Below are 16,856 nucleotides of genomic sequence, written 5' to 3'. Positions count from 1 at the left end.
GGTCCACATACATCTCCTTGATTGAATTGACCATGCCATGCAGTTGGACATTTTTTCCAAGCCACATGCGTACAATCAAGACTGCCAAGCATACCTGGAAATCCAATTTTCATGTCTCTCTTCATGAGCCGAATATAATCTCTTAATATCACGTGGAGTAGGTTTACGCAAATATTGTTGGTAAAAAACCTCATACACACATGCACAAACCCAATCTACATGGTCCTCTCGGACACTTTCAAATATTCTTCGGATGCATCAAATGTTATATCATATCTCAAATATCTAAGCGCAACCGCACACTTTTGTATACTACTAAAACTCATTCTTCCTCTAGCATTGGGTTTTTGTTTGAAGAAATCATAACGGGCTTCTAAAACATTACTAATACGTAAATATACTAGATTATGACCCGCGTTAAACGCGGAGAACATAAATTAAATACATATTACATCAATAGGTGACATTGTCTTAGGTGAAATTTTAATAAAAAATATTAGTTAGATTATTTTTAGACTTTTTGAACCAAACTTATTAAATAAAAATATTTAATATTTATATTAGAGTAATTTAGTTTTTTAATACAATAATTTTTAACATAAATGATCAACGTGATCTTTGTTTTATCACAACATGATGTGACTTCTTGATTAAAACATATTGTGTAGTAGCGTTATGAATTGGATTTGTCAGGTGTATCAACCTCCATGGAGGCTTACATGACTCTTTTCATATTGGCCCTGTAAAACCAAAAACAACAATAAGTTATTATATGTACCACCAACATTAAATTCTGCAAAGAATTTCGATAAAGATTACAGTTTAAGTGCATTGTCATAACCATAAACATAAAATTCCGATATTTTAATTTGGTAAATTTATAAAGTACTTTTTCCTTATAAGAATTAAAATATGATTTTTCAGGCTACACCCGATCACATATACATATCTTCTAATCAAAGAAATTATTACAAGAAAAAAAACATGTTATGAACAAAAATATAATATTAGTTTCATAATTTACCAAATGTTAACACTAATAAATAATAATGACTTTTCACAAATTTTGCATTTTGATCACTGCATCCAACTAACAAATGAAATTCAGTTTAGAGGATTGATTCAAGAAGTACATCCATGACTTTTTGTAGCCAAATTTGGGGAAATGCTAAGACCTACCAAGATATGAAGGAACGGTCTATGAGACTACAAATGGTTCCTGGAGGGCAATACAAATTCAAAATCGTTAGCACATATTTTTCATACGTGCTTCAATTATTAAATTTAGATCAAACTTGTCAAAATCAAATTACAAAAAAAAAAAAAAAAAAAAAAAAAACAACCTGAAATATAACCTAGCAATCAAACAACATATTTTTCATACAAATAAATATCACAAATCCACACCTGAAATATAACCTAGCAATCAAACAACATATTTTTCACAAATCCACACTAAATACTTTATATAATATTCTTAAATTATATCTTACCTTTTCATCTTTAATGGTTACAAACACCTCTTTCTACCTTATTGTTGTGACACACATGTATATCAAACATAAGAGAGAGAACTTTAGAGAACGAATGTTGATAGAGTGATCATTCATTGAAAACGCAGCAGAATTATTCATAGAGCCGCTAGGATTCTTCTATAGACCGCTAGAAGATCTATATAGTGACAACCGGTATGACTTCTATGAGAACGCACCATTTAAAGTAACATATTTTATTAATGTAAGTGAAAAATCATTTGGAATACTTACCAATTGTGATTGTTTCTAATTGAATGTGAAAATTAACATTCCTGTAGAGAAATAGAACTTCAAATTAATCCTACATAGTCAAATCAACAAACATGACAACACAAAAAGAAGCCTATCTTATGGAGAAATAGAACTTCGAATAAACAATTCCGGTGTGTATATGTACTACATATACACACATGCACAAACCCAATCTACATGGTCCTCTCGGACACTTTCAAATATTCTTCGGATGCATCAAATGTTATATCATATCTCAAATATCTAAGCGCAACCGCACACTTTTGTATACTACTAAAACTCATTCTTCCTCTAGCATTGGGTTTTTGTTTGAAGAAATCATAACGGGCTTCTAAAACATTACTAATACGTAAATATATAGTCTTATTTAGACGGAAACGACGTTCGAACGAGTCGTCATTGTAAAGACAATTATCAACAAACACGTACCAATAAGTCATGTGCGGCTTGGCGATCGCGATTGACGACCGTCCTTATACGAACAACATTCAAACTTTCTTCATCGTGAAAGTGTTGCACAGCATTGAAAAAGATCAAGATGAATTCTCCGTTATCATCTGAGTCAAATTTTTGAAAGAAATCCATGTGTTTCTTTTTGGTTTAGATAATGATGTGTAAAGTTTGATGAAAAAAGAGGGTTTTATTTATAGGTATTGAGTTTGTAAAAAAATGAAAAACTTGAAAAAACAGTCAAGAAAGAAAAAAAAATTGATTGGCCGTTTACATTCATCGTCGGGAACACGAGGGAGCATGAAACGGACAAACCATGACTGGCTGGGATGGTGTGCACGGTCGTGGTCCGTTGCCACATATACCACGGACCCTCTCATGCAATGTATACCACTCATTTTGAGACACATGGGAATCTACCCACTTTCCAACACCTAGTCTACTCTTATAACAAGAAAGTTTTGTCGAATTATTTACATGTGGCGAATATATAAATACAAAGGGCTATCCGGTGTTGCCTTCCTCCTTGAAGTTGAGGGTTCAAGTCCCGTTGTGGACATATGTGGATTGAATGTGTAGTTTAGAAGTACGTTAGATGTTAGAATTGCCGTTTAAAAAAAAAAAAAAAAAAAAAAAAAAAAAAAAAAAAAAAAAAAAAACCTACCAATTTAAACTTTGATATTTATGTATCAAAATTTCTTTGTCGATTTATTGTCAAAAAAATTACTCACCGTATAAGTTACGCAACAAAATTGATTAATGTAATATCAAAATCACTTATATAAATAAGTAACTTTATCTAAAAAAAAGTTAATAACCCTTTTAATCATAACAAAGTGAAATTATTTGTTTTTTTAGCAACTCGACAACACCTCATGTTCACCAAAATAGTTGCTATAAGTTTCTGTTCTTTTTTTTTTATCTAAAATAATCTATTATCACCAAAATAGCCAATCATAAAACGACCGGTACAGTGGAATTACAAATAAACAACCAACATTTAAGTGAATATATTTTATCTCGGCCATTACTTGGTGGGTCCAAGAAATGTCATCGAGTCTCTTAATTAAGTGGGAAATGACACTTCCTTATAGTAGAGACTAGGTGTAAGACCCGTGTAATACACGGGTCTATTAAAAATAAAAATTTAATATCAATATTTAAACATTAAATTTAATATCAATATCAATTTTAGAGCTCTCATTAATTATGACATTTATTACATTATAAATATATCAAGAGAAAATGACAAAAATAGCCAATTATACTAATTGCATTACAAAAATAGCCAAAAAAAATCGGGATTGCATATTTAGCCACCCATTTCGCAGATGAGAAGGCCCCATCTGCGAAATGGGTGATTTTTAGGTATAAAAACGTTTTTTTTTTTTTTTTTTTCATTTTCACCATTCTCTACACAAAAACTCTCTCTAACTTTGGGCTTCTCTCGGAATTTTGGCTAGTTTTTGAAGAAAATGGAGGATTATGTCAACAATCCCGCAAATATGGTTAGATTTTAACTCTTTTAATGTTTAAAGTTATTTTTTTTAAAGTTAATTTTGTTGTGTTTGATAGTTTTAGTATATTTTTAGTATACTTGAAGTTTAAATGCAAGTAGAGACAAGTAGAGACTGCGTAGATAATGTTTACAATTTGTTATTTTTGTAGTTTTTTTAGTTGTTGTATAACCTGAAATCTTGTAAATTTTTATCCTATAATTGTTTATATAAACTGCAAAATAGTTGTTTGTATATATATTTGTCGTATAACATTTGTATAAGTTGAAAATTTGTCGTATATATATTGTTAGAAATTGTTTTTATTTGTCGTATAAGTTGAAAAATTTGTATAAAGTAGTCGTATAACTTGCAAAATTGTTAGTTTGGTTGTCGTTTTATTTTTAAATTTTTTTGTTTATATGGTTATATAATGTTAGTTTTAATTAGAAAGATAAAAATTGTTTATATATTTGTCGTTTAAGTTGAAAATTTGTTTAAGTTGAAAATATGTTTAAGTTGAAAATATTTATATAATTATGTATGATATTGCTTTCTATCGTAAATATATTTGTTGTATAACTTGGAAAATTGTTTATATATGTGTATGTTATTGTTTTTTATCGGGGAAATATATATATTAGTAATTAAGAAAGTATTTGCAGTTCGTAATCATATATTTAAAAAAAAATATATTTTTTAGTTATCTAATTTGTTTTTGTGTTTTTTTTTGCAGCATGATTTTAGTTTAATGAATACGAAAGCCTTTGCGAACCTAAAAGGCTCTGGCGGTAACATATGGGAAGTCTTTGAAGTTTTAGATGATGCCCGACGTGCTATTTTCAGAAATACCGTCTTTGGCTATTTTATTGATGTTCCTCGTTTACAAGGGGACGCTTTATTGTTTCATAAAATGTTCCTTCATCAGATCCGGCCGGACCCTGTTTTATCTCCAGATGGAATAAAACGTTTATATTTTCGAGTAGACAATATCAAAATGGTTTATGGGCCGGAAGAGTTTTGTTTGATTACCGGGTTCAATTTTGGGGAGTATCCAAAAAACATTGGGAGAAAAGGGTCGGAAAAATTAATAAGCAGTAAAAAAAGATGTTTACTGCGTGAACGGCTATTTCCGGACCATACTAATAGTTCGGTGAAAATCGGCGACCTGAAAAGTTTAATTTTAAATCAAACATTCCTAGCACTTGATGACCTTGATGCAGTTAGAGTATGTTTGATATACATTTTGTGTGAAGGTTTTTTGGGCAAAGAAGTTAACGATCGGGTGCCACAAGATTGGTTTTATTTGGCTGAGAATTTGGATCTCTGGAATAGGTATATTTTCTTTACGTTAAAAGTTCTATTTTATTAAAGTTATAATTTATATAATAATCAATTTTGTTTTTTTTGTTTTGTTAGCTTCGCTTGGGGTAGCTATCTATGGGATTTTACTTATGTTGACCTTGAGGATACGTGGAATAAGATACATCATTATTTATCACTTCCTGAGCGTGGTCAAACTTTAAAGTATTCCGTCTCAGGATTTACGGCTCCAATTAGGGTATAAAAATTTTATTATATTTAAATTGTTTTATTGTTATATTTTTTATTTTAATTTTAACTTTTATTACTGTTATTGTACAAAATTGTAGATATGGATATATGAGATGATTCCGGCTGTTCGTGCATGTAGATTTGCATTGAGAAAAAATAAAGACTTGCCTCGGATGAAAAGATGGAGCGGAACAAAAAAATTGAAATGGGTTGACGTGAACAAGATTTGGTCAAAGATGCAGGTTTAAAAATAATTCGTTTATTATTAATAAAGTTGATTATTATAGTTTTATATGCATTTTTAATATGTTTAATTTTTTAGGAGGGGCTACCACCAAGACAAAACATGTTACCGGGTGATGGTGAGATGACATCTTTTTATTATATGTCATTTCAAGAGTATGTATATGGTGAAGGGAAAGCAGTTCCATCCCCAGTACGGGACCATTTTAGGAGACAAGACGAATCTTCGTCTAGTATGTCGTCCAGTGGTCGCTCTCATGGTAGAGGTCGGGGCAGTGGGAAACACAAGCTAGACGAGTTGTTGAAACGGGTACATGCACTGGAGCAGCATGTGTTTATGAATCAACAAAAACCTACAGAGGTTTTTTATGAAGAAGTGAATAATGAACAATTTTGGAACGACATTATTTTTAAGGAACCGACAGTGTCACAAAGAAATTATGATGAACAGGTTAGTTACACGCTACATTATTTATTAAATTTTATTAACATATATGAATACCTGTGTTCATATTTTATATTTGAAAATATAGGTTGTGCAAGATGAAGTGATGAATAAAAACAATACAACTCAAAATGTTTTTGGTGATACTCAAGACGACAAGGTTGTTATAGATGTTACCTTTACGATTTTAATAATTACTTTTTAATAAAGTGTCTTTCGTTATTAAGTAAAAAGTTATATTTTTAATGTAGGTGTTGGAGGAGAGTAATCAGTATGCGGGGAACAAATTTGATGATGATGTGTTTGATGTAAACGATTATAGTGAAGTTAAAGAGGTTATTATATAGTTACATTAATATTAATATTTTGTTTATTTAGATATTATTGGTTATTAAATTATGTGTATTTCGTTATTAAGTATAAAGTATTATCTTTAATGTAGGAGTGGGAGGAGAGGAATGACAATGCAGGGAACAAATTTGATGATGATGTGCCGGATGAAGACGAACTTATAATAATGGGAAATGTAGATTATTTTCATGATGATGATGATGACAAAGAAGTTACACCCGATAAACCTAGGAGTCGAAAACCATCACAATTTTTATGCACTCCTTACACCGAGGTATTCGTTTTATTTATAAACTGATGATTTTATGTTTATGTGAATTATCTGAAAGATATACATTTAAACATTTGAATATTGTTTTTAGTTGCACACGACACCGAAACAAAAAAGAAGAACAAAAAAGAAGGTTGGTATGAAATCAACAAGCTCCGTTCCTCCTCCAATTTTTGGTGTTGCTCATGACTTCTCCATGTTGCGCCTGCAACCTTACGTAGCAGGCGGTGAGGATGTCATCCAAAATTATGTATTGCATTCATACGATGTGCAGCATCGTTTGTTTAATTTCGTGTTAGATAGAGATTTTTGGAGCTCATTGTTTGGGCATACACACGACGGATGGTTGGAGTCAGCGGTAAATAAATTGTTAATTAATTCTTTTAAAAGTTAATTGTTTTTTAGTCAATAACAAAAGTATCATGTGTGCAGCATATAACCATTTGGTGCCGAGTTTTGATGGAGAGACGGTTTGAGAGCGACCGACATACAATAATGCCTCCAAATTTTTTTGTTTCTCATGCTTTGGAAGAAGGACAGGACTGGAGGGCGTTTATGGCTGGTATTGCTACATACCCCAACTTCATGGTTGCTTGGTGGGATGTTGATACGGTAAACTTAATACTTTATATTGAAAATAATATCGTTTTTTTGTTATGTTTTTGTATTGTGATGTAAATAAACATAAATTTATTTTCTGATCCTTATACAGGTCTTATTGCCGATTCATTCATCCCCTAATCATTGGCTATTTGGGGAACTACGATTAGCGTCAATGGAAGTGCATATTTATGACAGTCTTGGTAGAGGTGCTTATGAAAAATTCCAATCCGAAGGAATCTTTTCCAAATTTGAACGTCGGGTGGCAAATTATTTGGACAAGATTAAGTATTGGGCGCGGAGGAACATCCCAAGGATTCCATTGAATATGCAATTGATTTATGAAGAAAACGTTCCCCAACAAAGTAGTCATTTGGGAGATTGCGGTGTTTTTCTTTGTATGTTTATGGAGCAATTGGTTTCAGGTCAACCAATACGTGTTCTTATTGACCCAAAGAACGCAGCTTTAGAGTTCCGTCTCCGAATGGCAAAAATTATTTGGGGGTCTAGTCTTGCTCCTCTGTAGTTGGATTATATAAATGTATATACAAATTAATGTTGGATTTCATTATTAGTTTATCTTTAGAGTTTACTCAACGGATGACAAAAAATATAACGTTACGACAATTACAACAATTTAATGACCTACTAATTACTTATCAATAAATTCAACATAAGAACGACCACAACATTTGTTTTAACGTTACAAATACAACAATTTATTGACCTAACAACTTCAAAACCATAAAAACAATATTGAAAAGTTTACAACTTGTAAACAAGAACTGCCAAGAACAACACCTAACTACAAACCAACGCTATCTTTAACTTCTTATTTTCTGATTGAAAGAGCTTATTAGAGTTAGCTACTTTAGCTATTACCATAGAAGATTGGTCCTTCTCTTCATCAACCCAACTGATAAACCCGCATTTTGGTCCCTGTTAAATTTAATATCCACAGTAAGAAAATAAATTTGTGTCATGTAAACACGAGGGTTTAAATTTGAATGACGGTAAGAACATGATACCAAATACGGGCAAGCGTAGAACAATCTTCCTGGGTTTTTAGCTGTACCCGAAATCCTAACGATACGTTCTCCTCCACAATTGCAGTATGCCATTAGCCTTCTTATTCTTTTAAATCGGAGGTAGTTTCTCAGTTAAATTTTTTCATAATGAGTGACACCCATTTATAGAATAAATCATATTACGGACAATTCTTTTTGACTATGAAATAAACTGGTTTGACTATGAATTCAAAAAGTTCAACTATGGAATGCAGACAAGTACATTCTGTAGTATTGTCATGTCGGTCAGTGAAATTTGACTATGAAATGAACTGGTTTGACTATGAATTCAAAATGTTCAACTATGAAATGCAGACAAGTACATTCTGTAGTATTGTCATGTCGGTCAGTGAAATTTGACTATGAAATGAACTGGTTTGACTATGAAATCAAAAAGGTCAACTATGAAATGCAGACAAGTACATTCTGTAGTATTGTCATGTCGGTCAGTGAAATTTGACTATGAAATGAACTGGTTTGACTATGAATTCAAAATGTTCAACTATGAATTTAAAGGGTTAAACTATGAATTTTGATCAGTAGAGATACAATATCTTCTATTTATAATTCCATTTGTGTGATCATTGTAGAGCACAATTATCGATATTGAAAATGAGTAGTCACAGCCAAAGAACCTTTTCTCAACTACCAATTTTCTTGCATAACCTTCAAAGAACAAATCCTAATACCTTCACAGCCATTAAGAAAACCGATAACAACCGCTTTCAATTATGTTTTGTGGCTTTAGGTTGCGTGGTATAACATACTTCTTTTATTGAGTTATACAATATTTCATGGTAATGTATGTCGATTAATTCTTACATAACACTAATATGTGTTCGTTTTTATGTAGATTCGTACCTTCCTTAGGTGCATGATACCGCTAATATATGTGGGTTATTTACCCCTTCTTGGGAGCTTTCTGACAACAATGTACTTCGCAGTGGCTTTAGATGGAAATCATGAGCCACTACTCTTAGCACTTGGTTTGGGAACCTTACAGTGTGAAGAATCATGGAGATGGTTCATGATGAGGTTAAGAGATTGTTTAGGTGAGGACACAGAGGTTGGTTTCATAAGCAACATGTGTGATAACATAGACTTTGGTGTTGACAGTGCCTACCCGGATTCCTATCATGGATATTGTCCTAAAGATATAGCTCGAAAGATACGTGAGTCTATCGGACATAACAATACGGAAGTCGAATCGTTGTTTTGGAAGTCATGCAATGCATATAGCGTTGATGATTTTTACTTGTGTTTCGAAAGGTTGCAAAGTACATGTAGGCAACCACCTTTCTGCACCTTGCTTATGAGTCCAATTTACTGGCTTGACGATATACCGATTTCAAAATGGACAAGAGCATTTTTCCCAAAAATACGTTACAATGTTAAATCGATTGACGTCCCTGAAATTTTGCAAATTATATCCTCACGTGAGTTTCCTATAACAACGATAATTGAGTTAACCATCACGTCGATAAAATCAAAGTATGCTGAACGGGCCGAACTGGCTGGTAAGGGAGATTGTTATATTTTGTTTTTTTTATTGTCATGCTATTTTTATTAAAATATCAAATTTTACAGGGAGGTTGTCTGGTGGGTTGACCCCTTACGTTGAGAGTAAGGTTCAAAAAAGTCTCAGCAAGTCTTACAATTGTAATGCAAAACGTTTGTATGGGGATACATTTGAAGTCCATGACACTTTTGCCACCAGCAACGTACAACTTGAACGAAGGGTATGTAGTTGTGGTAAATGGCAAAAAAGTGGTATACCATGTGGCCACGCTATAGCATGTCTAAGAACCCGTACATCTGAGTCCATTCAGAGAATGGTTGAATACAAGTTCACTAATTATGTGTATCGAGTTGCATATGGATCTGAGTTGGTGAATGGTATACCATCATATGAGCATTGGGAAATACCAAATGAAACGGTGGTCCTGTTACCTCCCTCAATGCAGTAGTTATTCATGTAGCACATTTATGTTTTATGTAGTATTATGTATTAGTTTTTTATGTACTCCATTTTTATTTTACTGCTGTGTTACGTATTAGTTATCCATGTACCCAGTTTATTTTTTATGTCGTATTATGTGTTAGTTATTTATGTACCCCGGTTTTATTTTATTGCTTTCTAAATATTGGCTATTGAGGGAACAACATACATTAAAAGAAATGGACGTTTATTAAATAGTAACGACTAGACACATACAACAACAAGCAACTTAAATAACGAAAAACAATTAACTTAACCAACATGCATATTAAAAATAAGGGACATTCTTTAAAACATTCCATGCATCTAAGTGGGTAAACTCGCTACCATCGTATTGAAAGCGGTATAGTTCCAAAGCCACCTGTCGTAGAATGTCTTCATCCGTATTTGCATGTTCGTTATCCAACTCGTTATAAATACGTTGAAATTGTTTCACCTTCATTTTCATATCCAGAAACTTCGCTTTGACATCTCTTCTTCTTCGATATTGAGTGCGGTTCATTAAATGGTGAAACAAATGACAGACACGAGACCAAAATGATCCGGCACGAACTTGTGGGGGACCCGGTGGAAAATCCACCTCTACAGTTGTAATCCAAGCTTGAACCAAAGCGACCTCCTCTGCGTTCCTCCATATACGCGGTGAGTCCATAATTGCAAGGAGGGAAGTAATAGAATACAATTACAACGGATATTGAAATCTATTTATAACGACTCCTTACTTTCCTGGTGCAATGAGTTGTCAACTCAAACAACAATGTATTGTGTTGTCATTCAACCGGGGATGAATTGTCAACTCGAACAGTGATCTGTTGTGTTATAAGTATAGTACACTGCATTCGTCAGTTAATTTTGACTATGAATTGCAGACATATTAGAAGTTTGGACTGCGATTTTGTGTAGAAACTACTATAAATTGACCCTAAGTTACATGCAAAACGTTATTAAATTAACCAATATAGTTGTTCAAATATTGTTTTTTAGATTCTACCCTCTTTGTTTCAATCCAAATGACTTCTATATCATGGAGCAATGAAGAGTTCTTGGTTCTTACACATGCTTATATTCATGTGTACGAGACAAGCAAGTTGAATGATCCAATGTTTTGGAGCCGTCTAACAAATATTTTCAATGCTGAAAACCGAATGGCTACAAGAAACGATCGTGACGAACTAGACATCTTAGCAAGATGGTATGAAATGAAAACCGAAGTTCTATTATTCAACGATCTTTATACCAAAATTGACGACACCCGTTTAAATGCTACTGAGGATGTCATCTTGGAAGCTGCTAAGGAGGAATACAAGTCATTAAGTAACGGGTTGGAATTCCAGTTTCAAGCCCCTTGGAATATTTTGAAATATATCCCGTTTGTTTAAAATCTATTTTAGTTTATTATTTGAGTACTAGGTTATTTTCATGTACTAGGTTATTTTCATGTATTTCTTATGTATTTCGTATGTATTTCGTTTGTTTAAAATCTATTTTAGTTTATTATGTGAGTACTAGGTTATTTTCATGTATTTCGTATGTAATTCGTATGTATTTCATATGTTTAAAATATATTTTAGTTTAGTATGTGAGAAACTCGTATGATTAAGTTGAGTTAATATATTTTAGTTTATTATGTGAGAAACTCGTATGATTAACTTGGGTTAATAAATGGCCATTGCATTAGTTATCAAAATATATTAGAATACATTAGTAACAAGATTCCATGAACCATTAAAACATCACAACAATTACATGAAAAAAACGACATAATACGATCAAAGCATTAACGTAAAACACAAGTCCATGGCTTATTCTTAACACAAATTAGAGCGGTCTACTTGAAATACTGTTTATCTCTAACAACCTTCCAAACTTCCTCATATTCGAAGTCTCTGCCTTCATGCTCAAAGATGTAAAACTCTGTAACAACTTCCAAGAACTCTTCTTCGTCACGACAACGAACATTGTTACGTTTCGCATAACTACATGCTCGATTGAACCATGTCACTTCCTCCTTTACATCCGTCCACTTAGTAACAACATCTGATTTTTCTCTTTTTTGCCCTTCTCCCATCTCATGGTTAAACAAAGATGTGATGCGACTCCATTCATCACCAATTAGGCAATGCGGGGGAGCAAGTAACGGTTCACCATCCTTAACACTTAGCCAGCACCGTGTTAGAACTAACACCTCGTTTGTCGTCCATGGCCTTTCAGAATTGGAACCAGGTACTTCATTCGAAGAACTTGCTGCATTCGACGACATTTCTAATAATGGGAATTCGTTTCGTTTAGGTGATTTGGGTGTTTGGTTTATAGATCTTAAACATCTATTTATATAAATAAATAGACTATGAAATAATACTTTGACTACGAAATGGTTATATTTGGACTACGAATTTCAGCTTTATGCAGTGTTTTGTCATGTCAAACTGTCATTTATCTCTTGTCACTAAAGGGACCCACTGGGATGTGCAGGTTACTACAGTGACTTGTCATTACTGTCTAGTCATTTCAAAGTTGGACTTCTCATTACTGTCTAGTATGTATAAATACCACTTATTGCTCCAGTTTAATACAACATCGATTTTATTATGAGTTCCTCACACAAATTCGAAATTTGCTCATGCAACGAAGTAGATTGTTACTACTGTGATTCGGTAGACCCTTTTTTTACACCCTCTTCAGCCGGGTCATATATGTCACATGAAAATGTTGAAGAATTAAAGAAGGCTGAAGCACAACAAGAAGAGGACAAAGAGTCATCCCGACTTCACACTCAACTTGCTAATGATATAGGTTCGGAATGCAAACAAGCTGAAGAATGGATTGACCTCAATAAAAACAAAATCAAAGAGCATAAAGATTGGATAAAAAAGAGTAAGAAGGCAATCAAAACGACTGAAAAACGGCTTGCTGAGAAGGATGAGCAGTTGATACACATTATGGTAAAAAAGGATCGTTTCGAAGACAAAATGAGAATTAGGGATGATTATATAACAATGGAGAAAGAGAAGTACCCATTGCAGTTCCCTGAGTTTAAAAATTAGTTATAAAGTTGTTGTAATATTATCATGAAACAGATTAGGTTGCCAAATGATCGTTTGTTGTTTTTTTTAAATAACATGTTGTAACTGTTAAAATAAATCTGCAAACTATATTTTATAATATAAAGGCTTCATTCATTGTTATAATCAACAAACTTAACTAAAATATGAAAGCATAGCAATGTCTTGTAAGAGTTAATAAAAATATTACAATACATAATAAGCTAACAACTCGTCATTACTCTTAATTTCAAGGTTGTTTTATATCAAAATCAGCGTTATGGGTTTGTGAGCAACCCGCTGAACCACCAATATTATATGCCATTTCTGCAGTAGAAATTATGTGACCTGCTCTGCTACCAGACGCCCTTCCAGTACAATTATTTCTCGTGTGTCCTAGATGACCACATGTAGAACACTCTTTTATAATTGGACCCTCGCCTTGGGATGGAATGCGGTCTGTGTTTCTTGGCATGCCTGGCTGACGTTTATCCATTATAGGTGGCTTAACAATCATCAAATCATCGGGGATCTCCCATTCGGATGGCTTCGGCAGAGGGTTTATTGATTCCTCATATGTTTTCCTCAGTGTTTCGGTAAAGTAAGCATTTAATGCAAACCTCGAGCAGTCTTGGTAATTGTTCACTGTTAAACATCTTATGACATGACCACAAGGTATCCCATCAAGTTGCCAATGCCTACATGTACATGTCATGTGTTGAAAATCAACAATCACATTTTGTGCCCCCTTTTTGACCTCGCATTTCGTATTTGAGATCATGCGAACATCCCATTTGGTAAAAATTTTCTTGTTTTCTTTTACAACTTCATCCGCCCAAGGGGTAAGTGTTGTTGTTGCTTCCGCTAAAAAAACAGCCAAAATGAAGAAGTTAAAATCAATAACATCGAAACTAATAAAACATTAATATTACAAATTTACGTAATACCTGCAAAGTTACGTCTTTGAAACCACCATTGTTGCATTGTAGCACGAAAAAAATCAATCAACATAAGTATTGGCACCTTACGTGCGTGTCTAGATAATGCATTTATAGACTCCGCACTGTTGGACGACATAAGATTGTATCGGTTCCCTTTAAAATGTGCCCTTGACCAGGTTTCTGGATTTATACTTTTTAAGTACTCTCATACTGGTTCTTTTGTCTTTTTCATAACATCCATGGCAGCATCAAAAGCATCAACTGTGTACGCCCTACACGCCTCCCAAAAAATTCCTTTAACCGTCTTACTCTTGCCGAATCTAGATACTATGTTGAAATACAAATGGACACCACATATTCCATGATGAGCGTGAGGAAAAATGTTGGCAACGGATGTTGCTATAGATGGAGACCTATCAGATATAATTGTAAGCTCCTGCATATTTCCTATGCAATCACGTAGTTTTTGAAAAAACCATGTCCAAGAATCAGTACACTCATTTTTGCATATACCATATGCAACCGGTAATATTTGATTTTGTCCGTCCTTAGTAACTGCAAGTAGCATGGTACCTTTGAACTCGCCCTTTAGGTGAGCTCCATCTACTACTAGGGTCGGCTTACAAAAATTGACAAAAGCTCGTACCTACAATACATTGTATATCTATTCAAATACACCAAAATAAATATTAAAAAAAAATAGAACATGATAATACTAACCGAGCAACCGAGTGCGACGTACAAAAACTCAAACCGATCATCAGCATCTGTTTTAATATGTGTGACAGTACCCGGATTATGTTTGGCCAAGTTGTGACAATACGCCGGAAGTTTGGTAAAAGAATCCTCTTTCGTACCCCTTAACGACAACAATGCATATTGCTTCGCACGCCATGCCTGATGGTATGAGATATTGATATTCAATTGAGCATTCATATCATTAACAATTTCTTTTCCCCGATAAACTCTACTATAGTCTTCAGCCAAAACATCAGCAACATATTCACCCAAAACATATTTGTTTGCTTGTCGATGATTAGGTTGCAACAATGTTGAAGAACATGTGTGTACATCAACAAATTTATTCACTTGGAAAAGTCCATCAGTATTTTTAATTGCTTTTGCTCTTAGTAACCAAGAACAATTTTTCAAAACACACACAGCTTCATACCTTGATTTGGTGGATCTACTTGTCCTCGTCTGGAAACCTTCTCGAAGACATTTTTTACCAATACACCGCTTTAAAAGTTCTTTGTTTTTAAATATACTCTCACATTGAATCTTTTGAAGATTAATGTCTACCATCTGTGTTGGGATATCTTCATTATTATCAACTGGCCATGCTGGTACATGGGGCATACCGTAAAAAAGGTTATCGGGATACTTAGCTTTAACTTCATCACCCAACTCATCTCTATCGGAATTACTTTGTAGCTCGGTTATATCTAAACATACATCACCAACATCAACATAATGCCCGTAAACATGATTTTTTTCATTTTTTTGAGTTGAATTTTTTTTCTTTTTAGTTTTATCTACCACACGCCTATTCATAAGTTTAACTTCTTGTTCGGCAACATCATCACAACGACCACCAACATGATTAAGATATGTACCAACATCATCATCACCAACATACTTGTAATTCTCGGGATCCACATATTGAATAGGTGAATAACTAACATTAACATTTTCAGCAACACTGTGAAACTGAGGTACACTAGGAGTATTGAAAGTACCTATCGGATCGTTGCTCCCTTTAAAACTGCATAAATTACCAACAACTTCGTTTCCAATTTCACCGCCCCCATTAACCTCCTCAACTTCATCAACCACCACAAACACTTTCACAGCCCTTCCTCCACTACATTTGATTACGTTTATCAACATTCTAACATCCACGTCTTCAACTATAGCTATATAATAATTTAATTCAGGATGGTGGAAACGAAGACTAATTCTATATTTGTCTAACAAACCAATTTTGCTTCTTACCATAGATACAAAATCACTATAACTAATATACTCAGAAAATATCAAAGCAAATTCAGAAATACCTCCCTGTGGACATATGTATTCCAGATTAGTTCCATTAACTTGCCATCTCCCACCGGTTACAAGACAAACCAAATATTCAATCATTTTTTGAGCAAATTGTAGAGATAGAGAGTATTTCACAAACCAAATAACAACCAAAATGATATTTTTTCTACAAAAATTTTTATATAGCAAAGCCCATTTCGTAGTCAAACCAATTCATTTCGTAGTCAACCTTAAAAAAAAAAAAAAAAAAAAAATTCATCATTTCGCAGATAGGATCAGAGGATTTCGCAGATGGGACCTATTCCATCTGCGAAATTACCCCTATTTATACCGAAAAATATTAAAAAAAAAAAAATTCTCATCTGCGAATGTACAAGTGCCTGAAGCACAACTGTGCTTCAGGCACTTGTACATTCGCAGATGAGATGCCCATTTCGCAGATGGGGCCTTCTCATCTGCGAAATGGGTGGCTAAATATGTAATCCCGATTTTTTTTGGCTATTTTTGTAATGCAATTAGTGTAATTGGCTATTTTTGTCATTTTCTCATATATCAATTCTTTTTCAAG

General features: G+C 33.5%; 1 protein-coding gene across 2 annotated transcripts; it reads left to right on the top strand.

The window, feature by feature from the left end:
* The first annotated feature begins 3,655 nt into the window (after positions 1–3,655).
* Positions 3,656–5,927, top strand: LOC128132462 (uncharacterized). 2 transcript variants are annotated; one of them, XR_008230555.1, is made up of 4 exons: positions 3,656–3,745; positions 4,470–5,068; positions 5,153–5,529; positions 5,610–5,927. XR_008230555.1 is itself a non-coding variant. In XM_052769052.1 (3 exons), exons 1-3 carry the CDS (start codon positions 3,713–3,715, stop codon positions 5,298–5,300), a joined length of 780 nt encoding a protein of 259 aa, XP_052625012.1. In that variant the 5' UTR covers positions 3,656–3,712; the 3' UTR covers positions 5,301–5,605. The 2 variants fall into 2 exon arrangements, 1 of the variants encoding a protein (XP_052625012.1); XM_052769052.1 differs by lacking the exon at positions 5,610–5,927 and having other exon boundaries at positions 5,153–5,605.
* The last annotated feature ends 10,929 nt before the right edge of the window (positions 5,928–16,856 follow it).

The sequence above is a fragment of the Lactuca sativa genome, chromosome 1 (genome assembly GCF_002870075.4).
Source record: "Lactuca sativa cultivar Salinas chromosome 1, Lsat_Salinas_v11, whole genome shotgun sequence".
Lineage (NCBI taxonomy): Eukaryota > Viridiplantae > Streptophyta > Magnoliopsida > Asterales > Asteraceae > Lactuca > Lactuca sativa.
This window is presented reverse-complemented; position numbering and strand designations above follow the sequence as displayed.